The 18,957-nt window shown below is 31.7% G+C and overlaps 1 protein-coding gene across 1 annotated transcript in view; it reads left to right on the forward strand.

The window, feature by feature from the left end:
* Positions 1-18,957, forward strand: part of LOC136979901 (protein starmaker-like) — a 58,867-nt gene that overhangs the window by 13,576 nt on the left and 26,334 nt on the right. Inside the window, exons 3-4 of the mRNA XM_067275931.1 lie at positions 14,423-16,846; positions 18,775-18,945. Coding sequence (XP_067132032.1) covers positions 14,423-16,846; positions 18,775-18,945 — 2,595 coding nt within the window. The remainder of the gene's footprint in view (positions 1-14,422; positions 16,847-18,774; positions 18,946-18,957) is intronic.

Consider the following 18,957-nt stretch of genomic DNA (forward strand, 5'->3'; position numbering starts at 1 on the left):
TATCCATTGGTATTTAACTTTCAAAAAGATGCACAAATGGTTTGGAATCATAAATCATCATGCATAAAGTATAAGATGAAATTGTAAAATATTGATGGATGTAATTAAGTTTAAAAATTGAATTGAAATTATTCTACAAAGATTTGCACTAGGGGGCACTTGAAAACCTACATTTACCAGTACTTGCTTCTAGTGGATTTAAAGCTGTACCATCTCCAAGTGGTAAGAATGGAAAATGAAAGAGGTCTGTGGCATTACTGGTTCTAATTTTAAACCTTTTGGTTTTTAATTGGATATTTTTTCATTATTTTTAAGGAAAGTTTTTAATAGTTTTGCTAGCCTAAAATGAAAGATCTGTTGTATTTCAGAATATTGAAACTGAATAAATAGTGATTCCATTTTCTACAGACTGTGTCTTCAATTTACTGTTTTTTTTAATAACATGTTATTAAACATGTTATGTTAATAACATGTTTAATAACATGTTATTAACATAACATTATGTTAATAACATGTTATTAACATAACATGTTATTAAACATGTTATGTTAATAACATTTATCTTTATATGTAGGAACATTAAGCATTTGATTGGATTAATGTTTCTACATTTAGAGATAAATGTAAAAAAAATTAGTTTTTGAGTCCAAACAATGTATTGCATTTACTAATTGCCTGATACTATTATTAAATGTTAAATGCAATACTGTAATGAACAATAAATACACGCATGTGCGTGCACGCACAAACGTATATAACAAAAATAACTAGTACATTCATGTTTTCCTATTGCTCAGATTCTCATCACTTTGAAAAACTGAAACTGGAACTAACTTTGTGCAGTGCTACTTAATCTGGATAATTAACTAATTTTATAATAAGGTTAAAGGAGATTTATAGTAACTAAATAGAAATTAAGAATAAAAATAAAATTAACTTCATACAAAGATTATAATATTGCTTCAGTATTATTTTTGGTTTGTTAGAAGATGTTGGCTACCTGCTTTTCCATGAATCTTTGTTAATAAAAATACTAATTAATTAAAACATTAAACATTTGTTTGAAGTTCAATGTATCTAAACACCAATGTTGTATTATATTAAGCATGTTGTACAAAAACTGACTATAGTATAAAAGCTTATGCACAACATATGGAACTTGAACCAATTAACAGTACTACTATTATATTGGGTTGTTCGGAAAGTTCGTAGCGATTTTTGATAGCCGACAGTTGAGACACCGATTGACGCAAAAATGATCAGAATTGTACAAACCAATGAATATTACGATAACTGACCTTGAGACGCGTTCGTTACAAAAAAACCGTTAAGATTATTCAAATAGCGTTTAATTTGGCTCATTGCAAAAATGGATGCGAACAACGTGCATTATCGACACTTGTTTCTTTTCTTTTTTCGTAAAGGCAAAAATGCTGTACAAACAGCAAAAAAGATATGTGATGTTTATGGTGGGAGTGCTGTATCAGAATCAACTGTTCGAAAGTGGTTTGCAAAATTTAAAACGGGTAATTTCAGCCTTGAAGATGCTCCTCGCTCAGGAAGACCTCCTGTTATTGAAGAGGACCAAATCAAAGCATTATTGGATGAAAACCCTCATTACACAACTCGAGAGATTGCAGACATAGTGAAGTCATCAAACAGTACTGTATTTCAACATCTAAAGAAGCTCGGATACGTGAATCGTTATGACATTTGGATACCTCACGACTTAACGGAAAAAAACTTACTGGATCGCATCTCCATTTGTGATTCTCTTGAAAGACGAAATAAAAATGACTTTTTTCTGAAGCATTTAGTGACAGGTGATGAAAAGTGGATCATTTATAACAACGTCAGCCGAAAACGATCGTGGGTAAGAAAAATGAATTACCATTAAAAACTCCAAAGGCCGATCTTCATCCAAAGAAGGTCATGCTCACTGTCTGGTGGGATTGGAAAGGAATCCTGTACTATGAGCTGCTTCCACAGAATCAAACAATTGATTCTGATAAGTATTGTTCCCAATTGGATAAGCTGAACATGGCAATTAAAGAAAAACGTCCAGAACTGGCCAATAGAAAAGGCATTGTGTTTCACCAAGATAATGCCAGACATCACACGTCTTTACAAACACGCCAAAAATTATTGGAACTAGGCTGGGATGTTTTACCCCACCCTCCTTACTCACCCGACCTTGCCCCATCAGACTACCATTTGTTCCGTTCTCTACAAAATTCCCTTCATGATAAAAACTTTGATACTTTGGAAGCTTGCAAAAACCACGTGGATCAGTTTTTCGCGGAAAAAACTGGAAAGTTCTACGAAGAGGGTATCATGAAGCTGCCCCATAGATGGCAACACGTCATTAAAAACAATGGCACATACATAATGGAATAAAAGTATATTTTTAGTATTAAAACAATTTCTTTTATTTCTCTTAAAAATCGCTACGAACTTTCCGAACAACCCAATATTTGACTTATGACAAAAGCTGGCTAGTGCAGTTGAAATGGATTCACTGGCAAGATTATATAGATTATTATTCATACACAAAGTAAAAAACTGAAAAATTTAATAAGTAATGAACATTAAGAAATTGATTATTGATGAAATAAAAAAACTAATTAACTGCCCTCCAGTTAATATGGTGTGGTTATGTAAGGATACAAATTTCCAAGAATAGCCATAGAACATAAATCATAAAAAATGAGATATGAAGATATGTGTAAAGTGATGGAGGTGAGACACATTAAGGAAGAAATATCATTGTATATGTATCAATATAATAATTGTAATAACTCTTTATGACTAGTCCAAAAAAACTGTAATAATCTTTTATAACTTATATATATTAAGAAACCCATCTACATTAATTAATGTAACAAATGTATTCTCTACCAATTGTAGAAATGTAACACCTGATGAGGGGTGCAAAATAAACGGAAAAGATTGCACCCGAAATGCATAGTGAAATAAAGAATAATGTGAATAAAACCCAATAGTCTTTGTCGCTGATGAAATGTGGTACAGACGAAATAACTACGGTTAAACTAACTGTGAAGTTAAATCAATTAATCTATTGAAAAAAAGAAAATTTTCAAGGGAAATTGATACTTAAGCAATATATACAAAAAACCGCACCATTAACGTCTAATACTTATAGAAGAAATATCATATTTAGATATTTACTCAAGTGTAGAATGCACTTATTTCAGGTTTTATTATCTTTGAAAATAGAATGGGTCTTAGATTCAATGTCATGTATCATAATTAGTGACCTGTAGTGAGTTGAGTCCGCATAAGTCGTCACCCAGATAACTCGACACCATTGGATAAGTAGTCAGTTTCTGTGGTCCCGGCTGACTTACATAGGCATTAATGTTAAAAAACTCCGATTTACTCAACACTGTTTAACTTGTCACCACTGGATAAGTCGACATACTTTTGCTGTCCCACACACTGATAAGTCATCACCCCTCCTGAAAAAATGAATTCACTCTGCATGTGTGGTGCAAACTCATATTTTTTTTTTTCAGGAGGAAGAGTCGATTTATTTATTAATATATAATTAATATATTTAATAATATAATAATACATTACTATTATTAATATATATACATATTAATAAAAATGCCTTAACATTTTATGTATTTTTATGTATAAAATAATAACAGATAAACAAAAAGAAAATGTACAATCTACATCAATGTCACACCGGAATCCAATTTCGCATTTTCTCACGCTAGAGGCATTAAGAATCCTTAGACATTACTTGCCGACAATTGCGAAGATGATGTTTTCAAGGCATTCGTGATCGTTGAAAAAGAAAGTTGAGACAGTTAAGTGCTCAAAACAAACAACACTAAATGAATTTTTCAGTTTTTCATCTACAGAATAATTGTAAATGGAGGACACAATGTATTGTAAGCCTAAACTACTGTATAACGCAACTACTGTATTTTCCTAATTGTAGTTTTGTGGTTTTATTTCCAACTTTGCTTTAGTTGTCACATTGGATAACTCAACACATTTCCACTTCCTCTTGGGGTGTCGACTTATGCAGAGTCTACTGTATCTGCAAAAACTTGTTTATGGTTGTGTGGTTGCTTTAAACTTCAATCTCAGACAAAACTGATTCATAAAGACTGCTCAATGTTGAATGTTTCAACAATTTGGTTTATTGTCAATATAAAGAAATATTGTCAAAAATTAGTGGAAAAGTTCTAATAAGTGGAAAATATATGGCATTTTGTTGACATAGAAACAATTAAAACAATTTTTAATAAAATGGGAGATTGTATAGGGCTGACCAATAAGTCCATGTGGTTTTTTTTAATGCATAAATGAAAGACAATTTTTTTAGAGAATGCAATAACTTTATTTAAAAATATATATATAGGTAATATGTATAGGTTATTTTGATCTACAACCTTTTGCCACCTGTTGGGCAGTTTCATAATTCCTTGCTTAAAGAACTTGTCTTTCATGGCAAAAAAAACTGTTGTTTGATGCCTTTCTTGAGGAAACAAAGCACTGTTCATTTAAGGAATTCTGAAGAGAATGAAACAGGTCGTAATCAGAAGGGACAATATTTGGTGAGTGTGGAGGATTTAAGCTGGAGTTTCTCTAACAGGATCCTGGCTTTTAACCTAGAAAATTCTTTTCATCCCAGGAAATCCCACAAATTTTTTTAAAGTTCACTTCTTTTTTTATTTTGTATTAAGGTTGACAAAATTTTGCAAATGGAAAGTATAATTAACTCATAAATTGTCAGAATACATTTGTATTTATTAATTTTAAGCCTGCTTATTAGTTTTTTTAAATTTTTTCTTGTTATGACATGTCACAGATTATTAATAATCAATATGTAGCCTATTTGTGGCAGGACACTGAAAATTGTTTATTTGTCAGAACCTGTAATATCTTGAATAATTGTGCTGATGCTGTCTTAATTTTTAACCACGCCCAGTAGCTTCAATAACCTCATTACACCATGTTGTGCAAATTGGGCAAGGATACAAATGAGTACGAAGTATGCAAGTATCATAAACCTGATTATTAAAGTCAAACAAACTGCCAAATTATTGGGCTATACACTTGATTCCACTTTTAAAGTAGCCAAGGTAACAAATTAAGAATACTAGACAGCAAAATTAGTACAGCAATGCATCTTGAAAATGACATTACAGATGAAAAAAACATCATCTGTCTTCTCTTAAAGGCATTAAAGATGATTCCACCCACATCAATTGAAACTGAAAGGGCATTCTTGGTAGCAGGACTTTTCATTAATAAAATAAGAACCAGATAGAGTGATCGGAGTATTGACCATCTTTGCTTTTTAAAATCTTATTATAAAAATTTACAATATTTTGTATTATATTCTATTTAAAAAACGAAAATTATCTTTTAAGTTAGAAGTTTGATCTAAGTTCATTTTTTTATGTTAATTTTTAACTCAATTTAAAGGCTGTTTTGTTGTAAGCAGTTTCCAACAAACTTTAATAAATTTTTTCTATTTGTGAAAATTTCTATGTAATTCAAAGATAATTTTTAATACATATTTTACACAGCATTATTATTATTGTTATTTTGGAGATTGCAGGACATATTAAATTACTTAAAAAATGAAAAATAATTATATAATTCTATTTTGAGATTTATATTATATCTTAAAAATAATTAATTATATCCTGGGATCCTGGGAAACAGATCACTTTTTTCTCAAAATCCTGGGACAAGCAAAGGACCGGGAAATGAGAAATCCTAATCTCAGCCCAGACCAATAATTTGTCATGTTTGCAAGGATAAATGACGTCTGACCATTGTTATGATAGATGACGACACCCTTATGGTTTATTAGTTCTGGACACTTCTTTTGGATAACCGTATTTTGATTTATCCAACTAATCATAGTTGATTGTTTTGTTCTTCAGAAGAAGCTCATGGAATACAACACCTTTTCAGTCTGGAGCATGATCTTGTTTGGATGAAGTCATTTGAAGTGATTTGTGCTGGTTTGAAACACTGTTTCCATGATCCAGTGTTGTTTTATCTTGTTTGTGGTATAACATTGTTATGTACAATGTTTGTTTTTGATCTACAACTCTTTGTACAGTGACTGTGAGATAAGGATAATGTTGTGAAAACAAGTGATTAACTGTTGTTTGTATGCTGTCATGTCTGTTTTGAGTTTTCTGATAGTGAAGTAAGCACGAATGAAAAACTCGTTCATTTCTGATGTCCATTTCATCCATTGGTCTGTGGCTGGATTGCCTCAGAAACATCAAAAGTAGGCTGATTTTTCACAACTGGTGTGGGCATTGCAGTAGCCATATTTGGACAACTGCTGCTTTTACCACTGGTGGCCAATTTTTTGAATGTGAGCCTCTATCTAACTCATGAGTGTGACCTTGTTAATCTGGATGATGTCTGAGCCTGAGCCAGTATTACACTTGGATCATGGTTACATCTCCACAGATGTGGGTTCTGTCACTCTTGGCTTTATTTCTCTCTCAGAATTATTGATCTCTTTCATCACAGTAAGGTGGTGACTGGCAAGGGAGTTATTATTATTATTATATCAATTAAGATTGCACAAAAATTAAATAATAATAATTTTTCATTTAATTGATCGAAGGGATCGATAACTGTCCGTAAGTAGATTTCCATAACTAGGGATTTATATAAAAAAAAATTAAAGTAACAAAAGGTTTACAACTAATAGTTATATAAATACAAGTTTTAAAAGTTAATAAAATTGATTATTTTTATTATTGACAATTTTAAATGATTATTGAACAATAAATAAAATTTTTTATTGTTACAGAAATCTGTTTGACATTTATTTATTAGTTTAACTTAACATTAACATTCTATATTCTGTAAATATATTGTGCATTGAGAACTGTTTCTTATTACAAAAATAACATGAATCATTATTAAGTGAAATTATCTTAAAAGAAAGAAAAATTATTAAAATACTAGCTGTATCCCATCAAAATATGATGAAATAAGAAAATAAAAGTTTGAGTTTTTGTTAAAATTATGCAAGCTTTATGAAATAAAAAAATATTTCTTTTATTACACCATACTTTTCAGAAAGGCTACTATCTTTTAATTTGTCCTTGTCTTGAACCCAAAGTATAAACCTTTTGGTCTTCATTGTTGCCAAATATCATTCTGACTTGTGCAATTTTTCTCTCTTTGAATTTGGGAATGCACTGCACAGTAAAATTAGTATATTTAACATGTGAAAAAAAACCATCTGCCAGAGATAACATTATCAAGTGAAGTTTGTCAATGCCATATTTAAGATAAAATTTTTGTAATAATTTTTGAGTTTTGGTTCATTTACATTCAAGAAAATCAATTATTTCTGATGAGCCTTATCAGAAATAGGCTTGGATTAAATTTAGCTAAACTGCACTACAAAATGCAATACATTATTAGGATTTATCAAAATGATGATGATTATTTTTTCTCACTATTAAGATTTTGTAAAATAATTATTGATTTTGCTAAATAACAATGACAAAAACTAAAATTGGTGGAACATGCATTTCTATTGCAACTGTATTCAATTTCTTCTTAGAACAATTTGTTAAATTTTAAGAGTTTGTGTAGAGCCTCAAATTAATTAGTTTTTTTTTTGAAGCTATTATCTCAGATAATAGCTACAAAATAAACTAATTTCAAAATCATTTAAGTAAAAAACAATTTCTTAACAAGTTTTTACATTGAATAATGAGATGAAGAAATGAAATTAATCAATAATCAATTTTAGGCTCAATCATGGCATCAGAAGTAATTTATTGAATGTAAGTGAATTGAAAAAATACTTCATTATAAATTTAATTGTTAATTATTTATTAAAATTTAATGGATTGTTCTAAAGAAAGTTTCAGTTTGAACATGGTTGTCATAGAAATGCATATTTTGTCAATAAGATTTTTATTGTAATTGAATACGGTGGAACCTCGCTTAACGAGCATCTCGCACAACGAGTATTTTGTATAACGAGCAAAACAAATTGTAAAAGTTTGCCTTGCTTAACGAGTGATGTTTCACATAACGAGTGATGAGGAGAGGGGAAGTCCCGAATTATGCCCATACGGCATGCTCCATCAGTCTGTGTTTAGCACTTGTTCTGCTAACATCTTACTGTCACTTGTGATCATGTATTTTTCCAAACTTGTGTTCACACATATTACTTATAAACATCAACAACCACATAGCCCATTATATAATAAACACACCAAACGATATGACAAATTCTTGGGTCATTAAATTTTAGAAATGTCCGAATTAAAAATGAACTATTTATAATTATTAAATTTAATACGAGATGGAAACATAACTGCCTACCTCTAGTCAAATTAATTAATTTCTAATATTTAATTATAGCCTTTACATAACCCAAGAATTTGGCATATCATTTGGAGTGTTTATCAAACATATTAGCTGTGATTTATTTTGTTTCTGCAAATCGAATTCTCATTTCAGGATGGTTCATTTCACGCTAGAAGAAAAGATAATGATGATTCACACTCCTTAACAGTGTATATTGTACAATTTTTTTTGAATACATTTGAACATTTTTTTGGCATGGAATGCGTTATCGTATTTTACATTAATTTCTATGGGAAAAATTGTTTTGCTTAATGAGTGTTTCGCATTACGAGTAAGACTCTGGAACAAATTATGCTTGTTAAGCGAGGTTCCACTGTATTATATTACTACATAGTGAATGTGAAATATATTAGAATGTGAATATCCAAAAGGTAGTCAGTTATTAAATCCAAAATATGTTTTACAAAACTTATTTACTGATTGTTTATCTGAAATAAAACTGTTTTAAAAAAGATATAAAAGAATAACCAAATCAAAACTAATTTACTTCTCTGTAGTGTCTTTATTGTGATAAATGCATTTTGACTCAATAATCTGGTATAAGGATAGACGTTAAGCACCATCTCTTATCGAAATTGACGATTATAGAATAGTTTGGAAGAAAAGAATTGGCCAGGAGTGAGATTTGAACCTGAAACTCTGGCTTACCATATTGTTTTGTTGCCAGTTATACCACCCAGATCTCTTGATTCTTTGCTTTCAGACATATTTTAATTTTTGATATATCTGTGAGTAACTGTGGATGGTTATAATTATTAATTTCAATAAGAGATGGCACCTAATGGCTACCTTTTAATACCAAATTACTTAATATCTAATTATTAATAGTAAATAATCCTCATCATACCACCTATTTAATTTTTTGTCAGCCAAGATCTTTGACAGTAAAAGCTGTTTATTACTGGATGATGGTAGAATATACAAAGTTCAACAAAAAAAAAAAAAAAAAAAAAAACTGAGACTGACCCTATAGCTTGGGAACTGAAAATTGGAGGGGAGAGAGAAAGAGATGGTTATAGAGCACATTCTAACCTGTCACTATGAGACAAGACTTCACTCCATCACTTTACTCAGTGTGAATGGACATGTGTTCAATTTCTTTTATTTTTATATGCATATGGAAATGTTAATTTTGTGCAATATGTTCATTAACATTTTTGCAAGTCTTTCAATTAATCTTAACATAGAACAGCCATGCACTTTGTCATCTTCAGACTGATTAAAGAGCATATGTAAACAATTTGGAAGCATACAGTGGTGCATGAAGGCAGTTTTATAACTAGTTATACATCTGTTCTGTGCAAGGTTTAATTTTGGGGGAGGATGAAACAATAATAAAATAAATATGTTCATAACAATTGTTTACAAATAATTCTTCTGTAAGAAATGTACAAGATCATTCACATATATTTATAAATAAAAATATTATAGAATATTTGATATTTTCTTTCAGTTTTGAGGCCCCCATTGTCCTATGCCATGTTCCTTGCACTTGTTGCATCTGCTTAGTTATGGCACTGCATACTGGTATAAAATTTATATTAATGTCTACAATGCTTAAATTGCATTTAACTTCTTAAACTTTGTGAAAAAAAAATCCAGTAATTTCAATACCATGCACTCTTGCTAATGGTCTTTAATTATCCAGCCACTCAATTATCCAATATACCTCCATTATAATATGTTTGCTTCTTATGCATATTTTTTAAAATATGCATAAAAAGCAAATAAACTTACACATAATAAACTTGTAATATTAAATTTAATAAAGAATTAAACTTACAATTACTGTATTATTGTACATAATTTCACAATAATAGACAGCATTACTCCAAAAAGAATCAGTACCATAGAGTGAAAAGTCATATCTGTTACGTTAATGTCGCATGCTTGGATATCTATATTCTCAATTAATTAAATCCTTTAACAACATAAAAACTTTATTGTCAACTATAAAGGTTTCACCAGCTCTACATGAAAGGTAACAAGCACACCTCGTGGTTCAAAGGTACAAAAGCGCCCTCTCAGCGCAGAGATGTGCCTGCCGCCCTCCTATAGCCAAATTATAGCCACGACAATATCATTTATTGCTTTGAGGTAATCTGTAGACCTCATACACATTCCGGCATTCCTCTATTCAAGGAATGGCCAGATTAGCAAGAGTAGTGTAATTGACATCACTCTATTCACATAGATGTTAGATTAACAAACTTCTAATATTCAAAACTATTTCCCAAATACATGTTTGGAAATACAGTAAGACCCCGCTTAACGCTGCCTCGCTTAATGCTGATTTGATATAACATGGTCTGAAGCCTTAAAAAAAGCTCAAAATTTATGCTGATTTAAATTATTGTGGCATTTCATTGATTCGCATATAATATGATTATTTACAAACACGAACTAATTGGAAAAAGGTGGCAAAAAGGTGCACTTTCTTTAAATCTATGTTTGTTTGGTACAGTTTTGGAAAAATATATATAACATCATGGATGCAATAGGCAATATCAGCTTTGCCAAGAATTAACTAATAAATGCATGAACAAAGTTTGGAAGAAGTTATGGCTGAAGGTATCCAAGAATTCTCAATGAGAAGAGCCTATTGTATTTTTCCTACTTGGATAACTGTGATAATTCTAGAGCTAATACATGCATCAGAGCTCCGACCTTCAGGGACGAGTGCATTTATTAGACCAAGACCAATCAGGCTTAGGCCCGCAAATGGTGGTGACTCTGGATAACTTTCAGCTGATCGCATGGTCTAGCACCAGCGATGTATCTTTCAAGTGTCTTATCAACTTTCGATGGTAGGTTATGTGCTTACCATGGTCATTATGGGTAACGGGGAATCAGGGTTTGATTCCAGAGAGGGAGCCTGAGAAACAGCTACCACATCCAAGGAAGGCAGCAGGTGCGCAAATTACTCATTCCCGGCATGGGGAGGTAGTGACAAAAAATAACAATACGGGACTCTGTTGATGCCCTGTAATTGGAATGGGTACAATCTAAACCCTTTAACAAGTATCCATTGGAGGGCAAGTCTAGTGCCAGCAGCCATGGTAATTCCAGCTCCAATAGCATATATTAAAGTTGTTGTGGTTAAAAAGCTTGTAGTTGGATGTCAGACAGACGTTCTAAAGGTCCAACCAGTCCATAGGATCGGACTTGAGTGGGATGTTGGTGAACCAACTGGTATCAGTGTTGAAATATACACTGATGGCTCTAAAGATGGTAGCTTAGTAGGTGTCGCGTACTGTCTCTTTTCTGACAGAGTACAAGTGTACTGTCAGTCAATCAGCTTGAATGACGAGGTGTTCGTGTTCCAGGCAGAACTGGTGGCCTTGGAGGAGGCATCCCAGTGGATCCTATTACATCTGGGTCCAGAGCCAGTCACGGTTAACTCTGACAGCCAGTCATTGCTTCAGGCCATGAGTGATGGGTACCATAGAGATGAACTGGTACAGGAGATCAGAGGTAGGTACTGAGGGTGTGGCATGAATGGCATGTTGCTTTGAGGTCTAAGGCCACATTGGGATCCCAGGCAACGAATGTGCCGACCAACTGGCCAAGGTGGGGGCCAGGGGCCCCATTTGTAACGAGGACAATAGAACCCTCGGCTACATACATAAAAGGTACTCTACTGTAATGATCTATGACAAACTGGCAAGAGTGCTGGACTCATAGTACAGTAGGTAGGTCAACCTATGCCTTCGTGCCTGAAGTTGGCCTTACCCCGGTGAGTTATTATAGGATTACAATGCAAATACTGACCGGACATGGGAGGTTCCCCATTTCAAATCCAAGTTTGGACAAGGAGATGGTTGTTGCTCCTGTGGGTGTTCTCACAGTGATGTGAGACACTACATACTTGAGGGGCTGGCCAAGTCGACGGGACCAAGCCGCCTGAACAAGTACTTCAAACGCTAGCAGCAAGTGAAGGAAACTTAAAGAAACTAAAGGAATTGATGGGAAGGGTCATAGATCTTTTTGATCTTTAGACCCAGACTTGGTGGATGCACTAAATGGGTCCTCCTCCTTGTAAGGGAGGGGACCCCACTGACCGTTTATCTTACTGATAAAAGTTAAAGTTTATGTGAGCTAAAAGGGACAAAGCTATTCTAAAGTGCAGAACAGGCTGCACAACAAACAAAAGTTATGCCAAAGTTAGTGAGTTGGGCCTAAGAGGACAGATGGCAGCCCAGGAGACGTTCTCGGTGGCCCAACTAAAAAGAAAAGATGTCAATGACTACCTTCAGGTGAGAGACCAAGACCCTTGATTAAGGCATAGTCTCTTCTAACCCTGTAGTGCCATCTGGCGGAGCAGGGCAAGCGTTCGCTTTATGAGGTTGCGATCCACCGCCTGGTGGTTACTATAGGAACTGGACATTTGGCCAGATTCCTTTGATGCTCTTTGCCGATTGTCTTGGGTGTCCGGCACATTTACTTTGAAAAAATTAGAGTGCTCAAAGCAGGCATACCGCCTGAATAATGGTGCATGAAATAATGGAATAAGATCTCATCTCTATTTTGTTGGTTTTCAGAAAACGAGTAAATGATTAAGAGGGACAGATGGGGCATTCATATTGTGATGCTAGAGGTGAAATTCTTGGACCGTCGCAAAATGAACTACTGTGAAAGCATTTGCCAAGAATGTTTTCATTAATCAAGAACGAAAGTTAGAGGTTCAAAGGCGATCTGATACCAACCTAGTTCTAACCATAAACGATGCCAACCAGCAATCCACCTGTATTGACCAAGTAATCAATTAGGTTGACCAAAGTCAACCTAATCAATACAGCAGGACTAGGAGATGTAGACAAGCAGGATATTGAGGAGTTACCGCAGGTTTCTGATGAGAATCTTACCAACGATGACCTTCGAGAACTGGCAGAATAAGGAATTCATGTAGAACTGGAAAATAGAGGTTCTGAAAACAAAGAACTCAAAAAATTTCTCTACAGATTTCCTTAGTAAAAGTTTGGTAATGATAACTGAAATTGTTGATCAAATTGTAGCAAATGATCCAGATTTTGAAAGGAGTGCAAAAGCATTTTGGATGCAATCTGCTATCAACATTTGCTTAAGGAAAGAAAAAAGCGACAAATGAAACTTCACAACTTTATTGCAAAAAACAAGAACTTCAGAAAAGTCAGGACCTTCATCACAAAAAAATGAACTTTACATTTCTGTGTGCACATGTTTGTGTGTTATTTAACATATATTATTATACAAATTAATATAAAAATAACTTAAAATTAAAGTAAAATTTGTTTACTTTTGGTCGCATGTTCCCCTATTCCTATTTACTCTATGTTAAATGACCTCGTTTAACACTGTTTAGTTTAGCGCTGTGTTGTCTAGGAACATATCCCCTGCGTTAAGTGGGGTTTTACTGTAAAATGATAAGTTTTTGTTTTATTATTATTTTAAAAATCTTTTTAAGAGAAAAAGACCATATTTCTCAAGTAAACTTTTATGATCTGGTTTGTGGCAAATAGTTATTTGGCAAGTACTATTATATTTTTATAATTTGATTTGAAATGAGTGGTTATATTTTATTTTGATGGCCAGTCCAGAAGTTTATGTTAGAGGAGAGAGATTATTTTTTGCTTCTGCTATTGTCAATATACACTTTTAAATTTTATTTTCTTTAATAATTTTACTCCAGTTTTCTGAATATAAACCTATTTTATTAGCTTTCCATGAATAGAACAATCTTCCAAGACAAATATTCTTCTTTAGGAATACATTTTATAATTATAGCCTTACTTTCACATTATTATAAATACAAAAAACACAATAGTGTTATTTTTTATTTACAGCTAATCTAATGGAAATTGCTATTTTCTAACTGTTGATTGACGACAGAAACATTCAACATTAAAAACCATTTGATTCCTTTAGGTAGTCATGTTGAATTTTGAAAATTTCAGTTAATATATTTGTTAATAAAAAATTTAATCTGATACCAAGGATTTGATTTGAATGGTTAAGTTTTTTTTTTTTACAGGAAAACACATCACGTCGATCTACAAGATCTAGTTCACGTCATGATTCCTCAGGATCAATCACTAGCCGCACTCGACGCAGTTCAACTACAGCTCAGACAGCAGCATCTCTAGCAGAGTCAAGAGTTACAAGAAGTAGAAATGTTAGTAATAGAAATAGAAGTTCCTCTCCACCTGAAAGTACTCGCACAAGGCAAACTCGAGAGGTAACTCTTGAATCTCCTGCATCACGTGTAAAAACAACACGAAGAAGTACTGGGCGTGTTAATTACCAGGAGAGTGAAGGAGAAGAAGATATGACTTCAACTACAGAGAAAAATGAAGAAGAAGAATATCATGTAGAAGATGATTTAGAAGAATCTGATTCTGAAGAATCAAACAAAAGCAGAACTAGGAGCAGAACTACTACTAAGTCGCCACCTAAAGTCAGAGGTAGAGGAAGAGGTCGACCTCCCAAAGCAGTTAAAGGAAAATCAAGATTTACTTCAGCTGAAGATAATTTTGATGATGACGATGATGATGAAGAAGAGGAAGAAGAAGAAAGTGATGAAAAAGCTATGGAAGAATCTGATACAATTGATGAGGTAATTACAACAAGAAGAAATAAATCAGAAAATGATTCAGAGGGTACACGGAAAACAAGGGGAACTAAAAGAAAAATTCAGTCAGATTCATTACCAGTGAGATCAACAAGAAGTGGAAAGACCCCAAAAGAATCTACAGAAACTGATAAAATACATTTATCTTCATCAACTAGACAAACTCGACATAGAAAAATATCTTCTGAAACTGCAAATGTGCCACTTGAAGATGTAGATATGAAAAAGGAAAATAAAACTAGTGACAATGTAGAAGATACAGCATGTACAGAAGATAAAAAAAAGCGTAAATTGGATGTTAAGAAAGAAGCTAAGAAACGTATTAAAACAGATGATTCAAATTTAGAAAATGAAAAAGATGAAAATCAGGAAAAACATGAAAAATCAGAATCTCTTCAAGAAAGTGCAAAATCACAACAGAGTGATATGGAATTGGGAGAAAAGCCTGAAGAAGTTTTATCAGAAACATGCAAAACTCAAGTAAACAATTTAATATCAGTTGATAAAACAAGTTCTGATGAACTGCCCAATAAAACAAATAATACAGAAAGTATGAAAAGTGAAATTTCCAATTCTTCTGCATCAAAAGGAAATTCATCCATTGATTTATCACAAAAGATTTGTAAAGATGATTCACAAACTAATGACTTAATGGAAGTAGATGTAGATAATGATAATCAAACTATTGAAGAAAAAAGTTCAGAAAACCTTTCAATAGATACTAAAACTTCCTACAAAGAAAGTAAGAATTCTGAAAATGATGATGTAATTAAAGAAAAAACTATTGATTCAAAAGAGAGAGATTATTGTACAACCAAATTAACAAGTGAAAAAGAAACTAATTCAGTAACACATGATACAGGTAATTCTCATAATAATATTACTCAAGTTAGCAAAGAATGTGAAAATAATTTGCAGTCAAATTCAAAAATTTCTACAGAATGCACAAATTTAGTCAGTACTAGTATTGATGACACTAAAAAGATACAGCCTGAAAATGAGAAATTACAAGACAAACTTTCTGTTGTAGCAGAATGTACTACAAAATCAGATACATTGCCTTTAGAAAAATCTGATACCCAAGATTCTTCAAAAGAAATTGAAGGGCCATCTAAACCTTTGGAAATCAATTTAAAAGACACTGAAAACAATGCTACATCAAATCAGAAAGAATATAGTTCATCTTGCAGTATTGTGCAGCCGAGTAAAATTTCTTTTCCAGAAAAAAATGCCACAAATAGTTTAACAGAAATGTTACCTGTTAATGGTGCAAATATTTCTACAGAAAAATCTAGAAATAATAATGAAAGTGATGATATACTTGATATGTCAAAAACAAGTGATAATAGTGCCTCAGAAACTGAAAATGTAGCAGTAGAATCATTTTCTCAAGCACCATCAAATACTGAATGTTTAATAAAACCTAATGGTGCTCCCAACAATTTGATGCAATCCAGTGATAGTTTTGATTTGCCCAATCGCAAATACGTTTATAATTCTAGTCTGAGTGAAGATTCAAAAACCGGTCTTCAAGATAAAACATTTAGCCTTATTTCATATAACTTGAGTGCCATACCAAATGAATCTTTTCCTCAAAATGAAAAATTACTTACAGAACTTAAAAGAACAAATTCAGATTTCATTTGTTTGCAGGAAATTCCAAAAAAATACTATGACATCCTTGAATCTGACCTTAATAGTCTTGGATATAAAGGGTTAGTTTCAATTCCAGAAAATAAAACAAGGGGACTAGGGACTTTTTATAAAACAAGTTCATTTAATTTAAAAAGACAAGCAGGTGTATCCTTACAAAAAATTATTGATCAGGTAAGATATTAATTTACTTCTTTTCTAAGTATATACATAGATCTATATAATAATTTTATAATATATATACATGGTGTCCCACATAAAATTGGTCCACTCATTGGAAATGAGAATTTAAGCAAAGATCACTTGTAAAAAACATTATTTAAATGTACAAAAACTTAATGATGATGATGAAAGTGGTGTCTTTGTGTATCTATCCACCTTCATGTACAAGTAATCATGTTCAAACTAACCTTATAAAATTCTGATGTTGATAGCTTCACTGTTTCCGAGAATGCTTTTCTTTAATTTGTATGTAACTCTGGTTTTGGTTTCATACACTTTCTCTTTTAAATAGTCCCTATAAAATTTACATCACTAATGTTTCATCATCATCATAGTTGGGCCGATTATAATTTGGACACCCTGTATATATATTATAAAATAATTTATTAGTTTAAAATTTGAGAATAGAAGGGTACTTTAAACATAAAATTGAGTATAATTTTTAGTGTAATATAAAATGTGATTTAAGAGAATGCTTTAAGTTAGTCTGGATGATGATATGTTTCTGTTGTTATTAATAATGTATGAAATTATTTTTTTTTAAATATGTTTAGTTATCAAAATGTCTACATTAATGAGATTTTTGCATCAGCATGAACTTTTATCTTTTTGTTTAAAAATTTTATTAATACTGTTTTAATAATAACCATAATGTTAATTTTATCTAATTCATTTTTAACTTTCATTTGTATAATTAAAGAATTAAATAATTGTTAATTCTTTTAGTTGTTAGAAACTTTAAAGATTTTAATAAAAATAAGTAAATAAAACAAAAAAATCTTTTCTATATTTATATAAATATGATTATGCTTTAGATTTTTTAGTATTAATATCATATTTATTCTGTTAATCTTGGAATAGATTATACATGTAATTTAGCTTAATTCTTTTATCTCTAAGAGAAACTACAAATGCAGTTCTTTCAATAATTGTCTGTTATATTTTATTATCCGTACTCTTTTAAGTTTCTTTAGTTAGTTGCAATGTACAGACAGTAGAGACATTACTCTAGACATAATGCCAACTCAATGTTGCTGTGTAGACTTAACTTTCGACAATCAGAACCAAACTCTTGTAGCTACAGGAAATCTTTGATAATTTGAACTTGGATAGTTAAAATCCCATTAGTTTGTAACTGTACTATTTGTGCTGTCTGGGGATATAGAAGTTTATATGTTATGGAATTTGGTTACTTTGAAATTCAAAGTAAAAATTCTGTCCAAACTGTGCTATGCATATGTTAATTCATATGTTTAGATTGAAGTTCACATTCTTTCATACTATAAGAGAATAATAGCCCAACAAAAACTCTAATCTGGTCTATATGGCTTTGCTTTTACAGCAATGCATTTTTAGGTGTCATCTTACCCATTGACTATCCTTTTTCTCTTTGAGCAAGATTGGGCTATATGTAGCACATTGAGATATCTATAGTGCGTTATGCTGCTTACTAGATTTGGACAACTTACTACTTTTTGGGCTACCTAAAAATAATTTGGACTACATTTTGAGAATTCTGCTTTACTTTTTATAAAACGTATCTGGCAAGCTGTAAGCTTCTTATTGGACATGTGCTATTTACATGTAGTTTTTTTATTATTATTAATAATAATTATTAATTAATTAATTTAGTGTTTTGTTTAAGTAACTGTATTCTGTTTGTTTAATAAATTACATCAGTTACATAATAGCATTTGGCATATTGTTTAGAAATATGTACTATAAATCTCAGATAATTCAAAGTTGTGATTATTTTGTCTCTTAAATTTCAAACTAATGAGGATTTCTTATATAATCCAATACAATAATGTAATTTAATATTATTGTAAATATAATAATAAATTATTTGAATATATATATATATATTTTTTTTCATAAAGGATCTTGAAACTTCATCGTTAGAAAATGCAGATAAAACAGCTATACGTACTTTTCTTCAGAAATGTGGTTATGTATTAATGATGCAGTTCTGTACTGTTGGAAATGATCACACATTAACTATTGCCAATGTATTCTTTCCACCATCTGATATCAGTACACATGCTCTACAGGTAAGAAATATT

This window comes from Centruroides vittatus, unplaced genomic scaffold (assembly GCF_030686945.1).
Source record: "Centruroides vittatus isolate TY-2023 unplaced genomic scaffold, ASM3068694v2 contig_651, whole genome shotgun sequence".
Classification (NCBI taxonomy): Eukaryota; Metazoa; Arthropoda; class Arachnida; order Scorpiones; family Buthidae; genus Centruroides; species Centruroides vittatus.